Below are 15,419 nucleotides of genomic sequence, written 5' to 3'. Positions count from 1 at the left end.
GAACGGACAAACCAAGCACTAACACTAGATAGGGCCATTCACGTTTTCACATTTTTAACGTTTTCTTGTCGGCCACCGTAGTTCTCCAACACGCTTGGCACACGAGAGAAGCTTTAGTTGGTTGCAATCTGCCACCTCACCGCTAGATGCCGCCAAATCCAACACACTGCACCTTTAACTAATTATACACCAGTTATGGAAGCTTCATAGGAGGAATTTTAATGGTGACAAATACATTAATAAACAAAAAATGTCCTTGTATCTGTACACTATCTGTAACTACACTATAGTGTGTTATGAGCCATTTATTAATTGTTTATATATTGCTAATAAATGCTAAATAGACAGAAACCAGCTTATTTAATTTGGAGCAAAACAATTACTTCTTATAGACAATCTAATGGATGATGAATATGTCTTGAAAAGCATCTTATTATTGTTAATAAATGTACTGTTTTCCACACATGATCTAAGCTGCACAAAAGTGAGTAAACCTTAGGTGACATTGCACGTATAGTTACTGCACTGTAGCTTGTTGATTAGAACTGTAAGACGGGAAAACTCAGGAAAAAACAGTTGCTTAGGAGGTGCCATGTCCTACCAATCACTCTCCCCTTCTAAAGGGGCTCCAATGGCACCTGAGGGGGAATCTCATGGCTGTCATCCCAGAAAGCCTGCCGCACTGATGCCTGCTTACCATCTGCTCCCCATATGAGCAAAAACAGGCAATTGTCTCAGAGAAGGCACCTCAATCACACTGAACTAATATACTTTAACATGTTTTTCGGGGAGATTTGGACAACATCTTGGTAGAATCTGCAGTGCTGGAAGTCCCTATTTGGCTCGTGGAGATAACAGTAAATGATTGTGTGTGTGTGTGTATGCGGCGTAGGTCGAGTGTGTTTGAAATGTATATCATAGCCGTGCCCTGTCTCAGCATGGACTTGGCATCTGACGGTGAAAAAAGCAGAACAGTGGGACCCTGTCAGTGTTACACTTCCTGTAAATAACCCCTCCATGCCTTTGGTTTTATCATTCCCTGCAAATGATTCCAGGCCCCTCCAGAGTCGACAAGAAATAGCATTATTTTATGGCATGGAAAAAAGAGGAGATAAAAAGAGGAGCCGGGGAGAGAAAAAAGGGAGATGGGGCTAAAAAAGGTCCTTCAGGGAACATGGTGTAAATGAAGTTCCAGGAATGACACAGGCGAGCAATGAGGCGTGGATGGAAAATATACGCTGCACATCATCGGATAGAGATGCCAGTGAAAATGGCTTCATTGAAGTGTCAGCCCTCATCCATCAATCAATCATCCGCAAGAAACAATAACGCTGCGGCGATGGGGCAGCTTTTATGGGGCTTACTCATGGGTATCGGAAACAGCACTTAAGTGTAGTTCTGACACTGGGAGAAAAACAGAGGTGAGGTGCTCGGCTTATTCCACATGCAGGTAGAGCAGATAGGAGGGGAGGGGGGGGGCTAAATATACAGTACCCCTCCACCCCCCCTGGCAGAAGAGCTCTGGACAGAAGGGTCTTTATCTCCACAACAGCAGTGGATTTCACCGTTTGTAACATCCACTTTGTCCTGAATGCCTCATAGTGAGAATGAAACAGCCATGCTAGCAGCTCTGTGTGGCTGCATTGGGCCCAGCCGTGCTGTGAGCTAAACGCTAGCATCAGCACGCTCACAATGAAAATGCTAACATGCGCAGAAATGTGTATCGCCATCTTAATTTAGCGCGTTTAGCATGCTAACATTTGCTCTAAACACAAAGTACGGCTGAAGATGATGGGATTTTCATTCATTTTGCAGGTCATAAACCAAAGGCGCATTCAAGTTTTGACCCGGTGATGTCGCCAGATGAAAAGTCAGGAAATCACCTGTGCTATTGCAATTCATCCTGAAGGGACCATGAATGTGAGTGTACCAAATGTTATGTCAATCTATCCGATAGCTGTTGAAACGTTTCACTCAAAACCACAAATGTCAAACTGCTGGTGGCGCTAGAGGTAAAGTCAGGGGATAATCAAAGCCAGTAGGCTTCATCCTCTGGGGACCATGAATGTCTGTACAAAGTTTCATGGCACCCATACACGTTATCATTCGGCGATTTTCCGCATCCATTGGGCCCATAGAGCAAGCGCAGTAGCGTTTCCTTTAACAAAAAAAAATTTGCCGCTGATTTACAGACGCCTCTTTCCCAATGCAAGTCTATGGGAAAAAGTATTTTTGGGCCCAATGGCATCACGTGATGAACACAGAACTACTTTTGAAAGGTGCACCATATTTTTCTCGCAAGCCAATCAGAGCAGACTGGGCTTTTTCGGGAGAGGGGCTTAAAGAGACAGGCGCTCAAATGGAGCGTTTCAGACAGAGGGTGAATACAGGTATATTCAGACAGACAGTATGAGAAAAAATATTGTGATATTTTAATATTAAAACATGTAAACATGTTCTAGTAGAAACCCAAAATACAAGTATGAACCTGAAAATGAATATGATATGTCCTCTTTAAAAACTCCTCTTTTCAGAAACACGTTGTCTGCTATGACGTCATATTATAAGCCTATATATAATAGCCTTCAGAATCATCATTGTATTTACTTACAAATAACCTCAACAAACCAAAGGCACTGAAAGTAGAGCAACGCATTCTTCAAGGCTTCAATATGTTCAGCACGCTCCCAACATAAAAATAAACAAAAAAACGCTAAATGGTTCAACAGTCGCTTTTGCTGTACGTGAGCCCTTTGATTTCCCCAAACCAAGTCTCTTGATGGCTTCTCGGCAACATGAAACATGACACGTCATCCATTATTCTGTACATGTGCCTTGCTATCTCAGCCCGCTCCATATGGCCCCTGTTGTCTCCAGACACCCAAATCCCTTTCCTTAGGCCAGGGGCTGTTTTTGTGGGAACCATTACATTGCTCCTCTTCCTCAGAGGAATGGGGTGACGATGATGAGCAATCACAGCCAGAGCAGACTTTCTGCCTCAAATTCTGACAGGATATTCAACAATTGACCGTATCCGCTTTGTTGGCCCAATTGCTAATTCATGCAAGTTGACAATCTGGAGGCAACAATTATGAGTGATGAAAGGACTGAAAATAAGAGGAGAGAGCACTTAAGGGGAAGGAGAAAAACACAAAGTTTACTTTACAGGGAGGGAGGGAGGGAGGAGATTTGATAGTCCTACTACTGGAAAGGGTGGAATTACTAAACACAGTCACAGATGAACGTATCCGCGACCTCTTCTAAAACCAAACGAACGTACGGCAACACAAGCATAAAATGCCATTTGTGTATTGAGTTGTGCACTAAAATGGCTGCTGTGTGAATCCCTATCACACAATGTGATGAAAGAAACTTGATAAGGAGCCGTAAGGACCTCAGGTGTTTTACGCCAAAGAAAAAAAAATCCCAAGTGAATTAGCATGGGTGTTTTCTCGGGTTGTCCCTGTCCAGATCTCTGTGCATAATTGGCAATGAAGAATGAGATTGGGGAATACAAATTTAAGATGCGGGCAAATAAATAAAGTTCTAATTAGATCAATAAAATCTGTTTTCTGTAAGAAAGAAATTGCTTGAGATGCGCCGTGTTGTTAATCTATTTTTTTTTTTTACATTACTGTATCAAATCAATAATGATTTTTGGTTTCTTTAAGCCCATGCAGCAATGATGCAGCTTAATGAAAGGAAGGCCTGCAGTGCCATTCATCTGCAAGGAATAAAGGCGTAGGTAAAGGTCAAGCCACATTTCTGGCAGAATTGCACACATTTTTTTGAGGCCCCAAAATTACAGAGAATAAACATAGAGAAGAAGAAGTAAACAGTGAAAATTCAAAGTGTATCTTTTCCTATTATGGGGATTTTTGACGTGAAAGCCCTCGCAGCATCCTGGACACGGGGACGGAGAGTAACAGGACGCATGTCATAAGCTGTTGTCGACTCGCGCTCTCTGCCATGCCTTTGCACTAAGTTCGCCATAGAGTGGGGGAATATGAGGGTGATGCTAAGTGAAATGCTCATTTTGCGTTTGTGATTACCAAGGCCCATGGGCGATATGCACTAATGTGAGCTAATGCAATAGATTACACAGTGCTGGCCCAGGGGAACAGACAGCAAACAGATGTGGTCTACTCAAAAAGGGAGGAGGGGGGAGGGGGAAAAAAATCAAAGTTTAAAGTGTTCAATGCGCTGAAGATTGTCCCTTGCAATCCGTTGTTTACAGAACGTGCAGCCGTGATAGGTTTTGTCAAGTCTTCTCCATTTAGAGATCCGGGGAGTTTCAACAATAGTCACGTCTTGTAGAAGTATTACCAAACTTCTCTCAGCAAGCTTTATTTTTCAGGGCCTAAGTGGAATCACAAAGCAGGTGTGTTGCCTTTGGCAGCTTATAGGCAAAACCTGTGTGACATCACCAGTTAGGGTGTGGCCACAGTTGCAGCACGCTTATTAAATATGTAAATTTCAAACCAAAGAACGCAGAACAAGCATTTATTGTTTCATCCTGTGTGGAGAGGTTTTTAAAATGAAGACAGACGTGCGTATTTCAAGGCTAATAAACACTCCTGTATGTTGCATTATAGTTCTGTAAATACATTCTCAACCTGACCACAGTAGTCAGACTGATCATAAATTAACTGCGTAACATACTGTATATACAGTATGTCTGCTATTCAGACAACATGAACATACAAGGCTTTGAAACCAGAATGTGACAAGGCTCTCTAATCTAGACTTTGTAAATACTGCCCTCTAGTGGTCAATCTGGGTCATTGATGGAGGGGGGAAAGGGAACACATTCTTCAGTCTAATGTAAATTATTCCATACAAATTTTAGCACATTTTCATGCCAAAGAATATCTTTTAAATATGTTATATTATATTATATTATATTTTATTATATATATTATATATTTTATTTTTATATATTAAAACATTCTTTCTTTGTGGAAAGGATGTGTCACAGTGGAGGTGTGAGGTTGTATTACTCTGAAAAACATGTTACTGCAACAGCATGCATATTACAGTCAACTGATATCACTGAAATCTTAAATGAAAAGTTAGAAAAGCTGGATGATTGGGTGTGTATAAACAATCTAATACTGAAATTATCCAAATCAGATCCAGAGTCTGCAATCCACAATTAAAGCTGTCATTGCAGGGTGTCCCCTTGGAGTTTGAACTGTTAATGTACAGATGTTGTCTAAAGCAGTGATTCTCAAAGTGGGGTCCGTGGCCCTGTATCAGGGGGTACAAAATAATTTACTATAAATTATAAAACTGTGTTGTACCATTAAAAAGTGCATATCTACAGATGGGGACCATTTGCGCCAATAAAACAAGCACATTTTGTCCATTACTTCCACCCACGTTAGCTTTGGGCCAATAGAAACTCTGACATGATTGTAACACACAGCAATAAGTTCATTATTTTTTACTGAAAGTCAGTTTTAGACTGGTAAGTTTAAATATCTGGATTCATTAGGACTATGCCAGTTTTGTTATGGTTCATTTTCTGGAATATTTTAAGACCAATTACTTGAAATGTAGGTTATAAATGCTGTCAAGTTGAGTCCAAATGCAATTTGAATAAAATCAGCCTGTTTAAAAGTATATAATTGGTATTAACATGACTAAAATTGAATGGTTTCGGTTTATCGCTATGAAACAGGTCTGAAGTATTTAGGTTGAAAAGTTTTAGAATACAATAGTTCCAATGGCAATTAAGAGTACTAAGCATATGCTTGATTTGTGTTACGATTATAAGGGGATCCTTGGAATAATTTCTCCCCCTTAAGGCGTCCATGGCCCCTAACAGTTTGAGAACTCCTCTTCTGAAGAGGCAAACATGTGTACAGTCAGTGTAGTCTCTACACATTTGCAAGATGTAGGATACAACACATATAATGTCTGTTCAGCTACAGGTATGTGTGACCTCTAATACCTGGGATAAGTCCAAATTAAAGACAGGTTTGTTCTATCAAACAGTTCAAATTACGAGTTTCCTTTAATGCATCCAAGGCCCTCAAACTGCAGCTGCATCTGTGTTCTGTATGCCCATCGGTGAAGTAACAAATAATAACACGCAGCTTTTTCGCCTCACTTTATTTTTGAAATATGTCATACAAATCTCAAACAATATTTTCATTTTTTTACATAAGTACACATGTAATGTGAATACCAAAGAAAACAAAAAAAAAAGAAATAACTTAACCCAAAGGCCTTTAAAGTGGCAAAAATACAAAATTACACGAAAGACTAAATAGCTCGTAAATGAGTTAACCTGAGACTTTTTGTTCACAGTGTGTAATTAATCAAGCCATCAATCAACATAGCTGCTTCTGTATTTTGTTTTTCTCCAAACTACACAGTCGCATCTAAAAAGACCACTTGATGACCCGCCGGGACTGACCACTGAAACTAAATAACACTTTCAAGACTCTGCGTGGTAAAAAGCAAAACTCCTGAAAAGTGACTGAATGTGCAGTCCAAATAATATACAGCGTGACCGTTTAATACACAAACAGAACTCATGGAATTTGGTACAGCTTATGGATTTGAGGCACCGCTAAAGCAGACGACAGCCATTTCAAAAGGACAAATTAAACCACAAAATCTCTTCTGTGTTTAAAACTGGGCTTGTAAATACAAAGTATATCAAAGAACTCTGCAACCCACATTGTGTTAGTTAATCGTGCGCCACAGGTCGATAAGGCCTTAGCAGTAGTTCTGTATCAACAGATCAGTTTGTGTTTCATGCGACGCCAGTTGTAGTTATACTACAACTCAAAAGATCTCGTCGACAGACAACTAGGTACCGAGGCTCAGCTGACATGATGGCTACAGCAGCTTTACAAAAATAACAGCGTCGAGAGCACAACGTGAGGTAGACCACTTGAACGTACACAGGACTTGTTACTGTGGCCCTTTTGTAAACCACTGGGCCGAAGCCGTCAAGTTATTAAACAGAAAAATCCCCACCCTTCAGTGCCTTGGAAAGGGAGAAAAAATAGTTCTTAATAACTGCCTGGACATAAACAGGAAGTGAACAGAGCAGCAATTTTTCACACAAATTACATTTCTTTCTTTCTATATATTTGTATGTACTGAAAGCTTACAGATATATTTACGTTACCCCACATACAAAGTTTACTGTTATGTCATAGACACTTACAGATAGCTGAACATTTACTGTGGGTCAAGTAACAGTTTTGAATGGAAACAAATCATCACAGTGCACACCGGTGGAATAACATTTTCAAAAGAGAGATGATCTGCACTTTCTCATAAAAAAAAAAGAAAATAAAGGCCTCAGCCGTGAAAAGTCTACGCAACACAATTTCCCCTCTATTGAAAAAACATTAAATTAAGGGGAGCCTAGACACTTTTTTTTAGCACAAACCATCTCTCTTTAAATCAGTATACTGAACAAATTCTCTGACAAGTTCTCCAAAATAAGGGAGCAATACAGTTCAAATCTAGAGAGAAGAAAAACTTTTTTTTTATATTTTCAAATTTGACTTGATTCATTTATATCAAGTACCAGGTGACAGATTCTGGTCAGGGTTTGAAAATTAGGAAAAAAAAAAGGTATTGTATGTAATTCAAAACAATGTGTTTCAACCTTTTACCTTGGTGCCACTTTAGGTACTTTTGTCAGTGGTCCCATAGCGTTGATTAGGGAAAGGGCCTGAGAGGTCTCTCCTCTGAAGGCTGGGCAGAGTGGGCAAGTGTTGGTACAGCACAGTTCTGCCCCCTGGGAAAAACAGCTTCAATGTTAACTCTACAAGCTGCTAGGATACGCAGATATAAAGTAGTCTAGTTTGAATTTAATAAATACACCTCTCGTGCAGCAGCTAACCTAAGACATACCTGCTCTCGGGTTGGCTAGTCCTCCATGACTGGGGTTGGCTGGTGCGCTGTGATAGAGAGACGCCAGGTCGCTGGGTGTGCATGAGCGCAGGAGGTTCATCATGCTCCACTCGGAGTCCAAGCCTCCTCCCATAGCTGTAGACGTAGCCTTCAAAGAACCCAAGGCCTCAGAAACTGCGGGTTGACCCGACATTTGTGATGTGCCTTTCACGTTTCTCCCTGAGATGAGCAGTCTGTTGGACACATTCCCTGCTGGTCCTCTAAAGCCAGACTTCTCGCCGCCGTCAGCCTCCCTGCCTGTAGGTAACGTGTACTTTAATCTCTTGCTGGAAGGTTCGCCAAAATCCATCTGGGGGAGGCTCCCGAATCGGCTGGACAGGCACAGCCTGGCGGCGTCCGAGTGCCAAATGACACCGCTTCTCGCTGGGTAACTCCTCTCGCCGATCCCCACTCTGTCCGGAGGGCCTGGGCGGTCCACGGCGTACTTGCTGCCCATGTTGGGTTTCCTCCTCATGAGCTCCGTGTACCTGGAAGGTTCCTGACTGGGATGTGTGTCAGGGTTATATGTGTAGCGCTGGGTCTCCTGGGCAGCATCGTGTACGGGTGCGTGGATGGGGGACCGCTTCGGAGCAGGAGGTGGTTTAATAGCGGTCTTCTCTTGTGATTTTGCAGGTTGTGGGGGTGGGGACTTGGTTCGACGAGGGTGGCGCCGGTCAATCATAGGAAGCGGGGGGACGTCTTTCCCGTCGAGCGCAGGGGGGCAACCCGTGAAACGTTTTTCTTTCAAACTGCCGAATCCGTTCTTTTTTGTGCTGTCCAACTTGTCTTTATGAGTGAGCTTTTTGTGCATTATCAGAACCTCTGGGTACATGGTTTTATATGCACAAAACGAACAGGCGATTGGAATTAATGCGTTTCTGGGTTCTGCACTGGCGGAGATGGAGAGAGACACTTTTAAGGACAGATTTAATGGGCCCTCGGAGTTCTCGTCTTTTATCTCCTCCCTTTCCATCTTCAGGTTAACAGGTACGGGGCACTTTACGACCACATCATCAGTCGGGGAGTAAGCGGACCTAGCAATTAATTTCTCATACTCAGCATTCATCTGGATGAGTGGTTTGCCGCTACTAGCTCTGCTGTCAAATCTGTCCTCTGGTGTTCCGTTGGTGCACGATCTGGCTCCAGGAGCCCAGATGTTGGATCTGTTCGGAGCAGGGTTTTCATTGTCATTTCCAAGTTTTCTGTCGTTAGGAGAGGGCACTAAAGGCACGGGTCTGCTGGGAATGTCCACGAAGGGTTTGTCCTTGTGACGCCGTTCCAGGTGATACTTCAGTGAAGTCTTCTGGGCCGCAGCGTAGTCACAGTAAGCACACTTGAACGGCTTTTCACCTGAAACAAACAAACAAATAAACAAACAGTTAAACCTGCAGTTAGCAGAATGTTTTTGGCATCATTGGCCAAAAATTCCATAATAGCCTTTCAGCATATTGTAATTCAAGTGGTCTGAGAGATAACTAGACTTCTGCTCCTCCTCTTGGCTCTGTTTTCAGGCTTTAAAAAATCTAGTCCATGACGGGAGACTTTGGCCAATCACAGGTCATTTCAGAAAGAGAGGGTTCCTATTGGCTGTTCATTCGCGAACTGTAATGCCTATTTCTCGCATAAAATGTTTTCAGAAACATCTTGTAGTGTACTGTTTAGCTGTAAAATGAGAAAGTTTGCTCCAGCTGGTGGGCGGTGCTTGGTATTTCCTCAACTGATAAACAGCTAAACAGTGCAATACAATATGTTTCTCATAAAACAATTTATGCAAGAAATAGGCATTCGAGTAACAGAATATTGATTCATATTTGATCAGCGCTGCCTAGTTTGACCGTTTGATCGGCGTTTTCGAGTGATTGACAGCTGCTCAGAGATGGCAAGACTCTAGCTCAGCTCTGATTGGTTGTTTTCCTCCAGTCTGTGAAATCTTGCAGATGCCATTAGGAGCACCAGAGGACACAGAGGCACGTTTTATAAAAATAACTTTTTTTAAATCACATTTGCTCCAATTCTGCCCACTGCTGCTTTAAGTACATTTTTCTGATCATACTTAGATGACTTTTTCAGTGCAGGACTTTCACTTGTAATAGACTATTTTATTTACACCACAGTATTGCTACTTTTACTTAAATAAAGGATCTGAGTACTTCCTCCGCTGAAATGTCACTTTCTATATTGGTGTTAATAGGACCAAATTAGGAGAGAGTGTTCCCTTCTTCTCCAAGATGCACTACTGTCAGGATATAGTGACTGTTTTATAAAAAAATACTTTTTTTACTCATATTTGCTCCAATTCTACCTTCTGCTGCTTTAAGCAGAGTTTAAAATATAAGCCACAGAATTACACAGAGTTAATTTGCATGCAAAAGTCTTCATAAATGAATCACTCAAGCCAAACGTGTTGAACATACCTGTGTGAGTCCTCAGATGAACTGTGAGGTAATAGCTTGATCGGAATGATTTGCCACAGTAGGTGCATGCTTTCGATCTGGTTTTTGATCGATCAAGACCATCTTCACCTTTGAAAATAGACAGAAATGCATAAATAAATACATAGAAAGGAATAGGACAAAATAAAATCACAAGTGTTATGATCCCTCCCATCAGCAGAGGGAGCACTGTTTGTATGAAAAACAATTTCAAGACAGTGTGAGTGAAGCAGGAGTGTGTAATGAGCCCTATATTTACCTAGACCCAGGTTCTCTGTCAGTGCTGCCTCCTCCAATCCCTCCTCACAGCCTTCCTCTGCATTCTCAAGCGAACCTGCTGTTGACAACTTCCCTTCGACAGAGGAAGTTGGACTCTCTTCGCCAACTCTCTCACGCTTGTGGACCCTGGAGTGGAGCACTAACTGGTGGTAGGTCCTGAAGGTCCTCTGACAGTCCTCACAAGTGGTCGGTCTCTCTTTGTCCTTATTTTTTTGCATCAGAGACCTCCGCCGCGGCGCTGCAGTCGGTACTACAGCCTGCTGCTGCTGAGGCCGGACCTCCTTCCCAAGGACCTCTTTCGTAGCCTTGTCTCCTTGTCCCTCAAACCAAATATTACTCAACTCCTCCTTATCAGAGCCGCATTCCGAATTGTCTGTGCTGGCTTCCTGGCCAATATCTTTAATATTATTCAGACCGACTGCTATCTTGCCCTTTGTAGCGAGTTGCCAGGACTGATATGTGTTGAAGGGATCCAGCTGGGGAATCCATTTTGATGATCTCTCCTGTTGCAAACTACTTCCTGAAGAGCGAGGCACAAGGTTTAGACCGTGAAGAAATGTTTCCTGCTTGGCGTGGGATTCAGTGGTGATGTCCATTTTCTCCTCGTCTTTATGTTTGCTTGGCTCCACCTCGCGATTATGTACTTTACTATGTTCGGCCAAACTGTCATGGTCGGGGAAGAAAAACCCACAAACCATGCACATTTTGTAAACAGTAACGACGGGCTCTGAAGCAGGGTCTTGGACAACGCCGTTGACCGTGACCTCCAGTTCTTGCTGGGCCCTGCTCTTAGCTCCTGTTTTTGCGTGCTTCTTCATGTGGTTCTTGAGGAACCACGGCTCTCTGAACCGCCGTCCGCAGACGTTACAGCAGAAAGTGAAGTAGTCCTTGTGCTTCCTCATGTGGGCCTCCAGCTCACTGGCATCTTGCGACACCTGACCACACACAATGCAGCTGGGAACCTCCTCTTTTGCAATAGGGACGCTGCTCTGTTTGGGCCGGGGTCTCTCTCCTGGGATCCTGAATTCTGCTTCGACACGAAGCACGGCCGGTTCAAAGAAAGTGGTGGGGTGCTGTGTTAATACGTGGGGTCCTAGCTCATCCTGATGAATAAAAGTCTGATCACAGAACATGCAAGACAGCAGCCCACTTCCTCCAGATTGCAACACAGCCTTTTCCGTGTAGGTGGCGTGTGGTGTCATGCTAGAGCCGGGTCCTGGGACACTTGCATTGTTGCCAATAAGGATATCTTGGGCAAGTCCATCTGGGCTCTCCACAAACGGTGACAACGAGTGAGTCGGCATTGTCCTCTGAAAGCGGAACAACGCTGTACACACTGTCCAGATTAGGAACCTGGAAACAAGAGAGAAAAGTGTCGTTAGTTAGGCTCTGCTGCTGGATACCAAAACAGGCTCAGGTAGCTGCTACCTAACTGTAGATAAAATCTGTTTAAAACACACCACACAGAAACAGGAAATGTATCTTTTTTAGCAATCAACTGCACAGACAACTCATTTCCTCTCTGTATGGGCCATTGATAAAATATGAAGACGGTGTTTTTCTTGCTTACAAGCATTAGAATATATTCCTTAGTGTGTATATAAACCGTAGTTTGTAAGCAATCAACAACAGAATTTGGCATACTGGATATCATACTAAGTTAATAGGGTTAATATTAATGTATAGATCCATACTGTCCTTCCAGCTCCCATTTAAACATGTGTTTGTTCAAAACAAAATAGGGATGCCCCGATACTGATACCGGATCAGTTATCGGGCTGATGCTGACTCAAATAGCTGGATCGTGTATCGGTGACAGTGGGGACCATCTATTCAATTCAATTCAATGTTTATATACTATATACATTTAATTCCTGTTTAAGTTTTGAACAAATTTTTGCTGCACTAAAAAAGGTTTACAGTTGCTGGTGTACTAGTATTTTAATTATAAATAACAATTCAGGAAATTATTTTAAAGTAAAATAAAAAAATGTTTTAATCTATTTAATTCGATTCAATGTTTATTTACTATATACATTATATACTAACTTGAATTCATGTTCAAGTTTTGACCAAATTGTTGCTGCATTAAAAAGGTTTACACCTGAATTGTAATTCCTGTTAATTTTTTAAGATTTTTTACCAAATTTCCGGTCTACGATTTATTATATTGGTAATAAATAACAATCAGGTAATTTGTATCTATGTATTTATTTGTTACATTTAGTTTTACAAAATTACAAAAAGCAAGGTTTAAGTCAAACCTGATGTTGCCTTACACATAAAAGAATGACTCCAATCACTTCCAAACAGGTTGGCAAACGGCCCATTAATCATTGGTATGGGATCGTTACTCTGTATCAGCCGACACCCAAAGCGCCCAGGTATCGCTATGGGTATTGGGAATGTAAAAGTCGGATCGGTGCATCCCTAAGTATTTCAAAATAAGAGTAAATAAGTCACTATTAAATGTTAAATAATTTACTGCAGTTGAATAAAAAAGTATTCAAATACCACAACATTAAACTATTACTGTAATATTTTGCATTTTTCTGGACACAAACAACCTTTAACTTCCCATTTTGCAACTATCTTGTATCATGGTCACGCCCAAAATTAAGTCTTGAGAAATGTTACATGGGCTCAGTTTGATTTGGCACTAAACAACATTTAACAACAGACACCTATGATATAAAAACGTTTTGATGTTATACTAACCTACAATGGCTGCCTTGTTAACTCACACATTGCACATGTATATGCTCCAGGCGTGTAATGTTTGGTTTCCCTTTTGTTTCGTGACCCCTGGGCCTACCTCCTTCTGGTTTTGTCATAGTAGCACTTTCAATATGTATAATGAACTGCTTATAGCTATGGCTATATAGACAGTCAAAAAAAGTTAAAGAAATTCAATTCACACTCTCAGTTTGATTGGCACCAGGGTGGAGTGACTGGACCAGCAAGTTCAATAGCTCAAGGCAACAATACAAAGTGAAAGAGAGAAGACTGTGACAACAGCAAAACATATAGCAGTCTACTGTATAGTCACAATATCTTTATTTTTTGTATTTTAATTGACCCAAAATGCATTATTTTAATTACAATATAATTGTACATGTATATAATGGTAGTATACTGGAGTTACCCTGCACTATATTCACTTTTAACAGTCTGTTCTGCACTTTATTCACTTTTAACAGTCTCTTCTGCACTCTATTAACTTTTTTTAATAGTTGTGTATCACAGCTGTTGCCCTGCACTATATTCAGTTTTAACAGTTTTCTTCATCTCCTTGTATTTTTATATCTGGTATATTTTTTTGTACTTTGCACTACTAACTTTTTTACTGCCTTTTTACTAACATGTTTTGCACTATGGAACTGTGATGCTGGAAACTTGAATTTCCCTTGGGATCATTAAAGTTACCATCTATCTATCTATCTATCTATCTATCCATCTATCTATCCATCTATCCATCTATCTATCCATCTATCTATCCATCTATCCATCTACAGCTGGGCAATGTAGTTGATAATAAGATTCTAATCACATTCCAGTTAATCACCCCTTATTCAGTTAATCACCCCTTATTCTCATCAATTAGTCAGTATAACTTCCACGCTGGTTCCCATTGTAGTCTACTTACTTATTGCTTACCTTCTGCTATAATTAGTTTGGCCTTGGTGAACTTCTGCCTGAACCCAGGTGAGCACATGTAACTGTCTAGTAATGAGCTGTTTTTTAAAGCACACACATAGCACTGCATGCTTTGTGTGAGGCAGCAGCAGCAGTTAACGTTAGTAGAGCCACTTTGTTATTCAACTGGTTGAGACCATTAACGTTAGTGAGGAGGGGGGATGGATGCTCAGAGCAACAACAGATAACAGGAGTTTAGCTAACTTCACCACAACTTTAACAGAGAGTCGCTATTACATTTCTATGTGTGCATAATAAGCAGAACACGAGGATATTTTGGTGGCTCCTTTTTGAGCGATATTAAACATGTTTAATATCTTCAAATCATCATCAAGGAGCTTCGTTAAGCTAACACTAAAAAAACACGTTAACGTGACAACAGATGGGTTCGAATCAACATACCTGGTGGACTCACTTCTGCTGCTTCTTATTGATTTGTTTAACAACTTTAACCCGGATAAAGTGAACTTAATAAACTCAATAAAAAGCAAGACCACTTAGTAATCCAACGACACTTCTTTAGCAAACAACAACACTTTCTTTCCTTCTCTCTCGACTCGAACTTCGACACAAACTGTAGAAACTCAAACAAACAATACCTACCAGACAGGCTGAGAGTTTCCGGATTAATGATAGTGACACTGATACTACGGCTGAGCGAAGAGGGGGTTTGGTGTGAGTTGCTTCTTCTTCTTCATTTCACTCACACAGAGAGAGTAAACGCGTTCAACTGGTGTCGGAGAGCTCACCTATTCAATTGTTTGAATGTGAATCATATTTGCTCCACTTGTAGAGTCCTCCTCCTCCTCCACACTGCTCACTGTGCAGCTGTTGAGCTCTGATGCGCGCTCCCGATCCCACTCTCTCAGGATGGAGCGCGTGCACGAGAAACCCCAAAAAACCCATAGCCTAGTCACGTGGTCACGTGGTCGTGATTAACAGATAAAGGGATTTATAATGTTACATACATACATTTATAGGTAACTAACATATTTTACTTCTGAACTTACCAGATGCTTGAACAAGTATGACAGTTTATTTAATCACTATTGTGTATTTTAAATAATCACCCAAGTTACAATTCCATGA

The 15,419-nt window shown here is 41.3% G+C and overlaps 1 protein-coding gene across 1 annotated transcript; it reads right to left on the bottom strand.

The window, feature by feature from the left end:
• Window positions 1-6,102: 6,102 nt before the first annotated feature.
• On the bottom strand, window positions 6,103-15,195 carry znf217 (zinc finger protein 217). Its single transcript, XM_074643298.1, has 5 exons — window positions 14,934-15,195; window positions 10,615-11,987; window positions 10,338-10,445; window positions 7,885-9,273; window positions 6,103-7,768 (listed from the first exon to the last, which is right to left on the bottom strand). Exons 2-5 carry the CDS (start codon window positions 11,936-11,938, stop codon window positions 7,656-7,658), a joined length of 2,934 nt encoding a protein of 977 aa, XP_074499399.1. The 5' UTR covers window positions 11,939-11,987; window positions 14,934-15,195; the 3' UTR covers window positions 6,103-7,655.
• Window positions 15,196-15,419: the final 224 nt, after the last annotated feature.

Source organism: Sebastes fasciatus, chromosome 8 (assembly GCF_043250625.1).
Source record: "Sebastes fasciatus isolate fSebFas1 chromosome 8, fSebFas1.pri, whole genome shotgun sequence".
In the NCBI taxonomy this organism is placed as follows: domain Eukaryota; kingdom Metazoa; phylum Chordata; class Actinopteri; order Perciformes; family Sebastidae; genus Sebastes; species Sebastes fasciatus.
The sequence above is the reverse complement of the archived record's forward strand: the minus strand, read 5'-3'. Positions and strand labels throughout refer to the sequence as shown.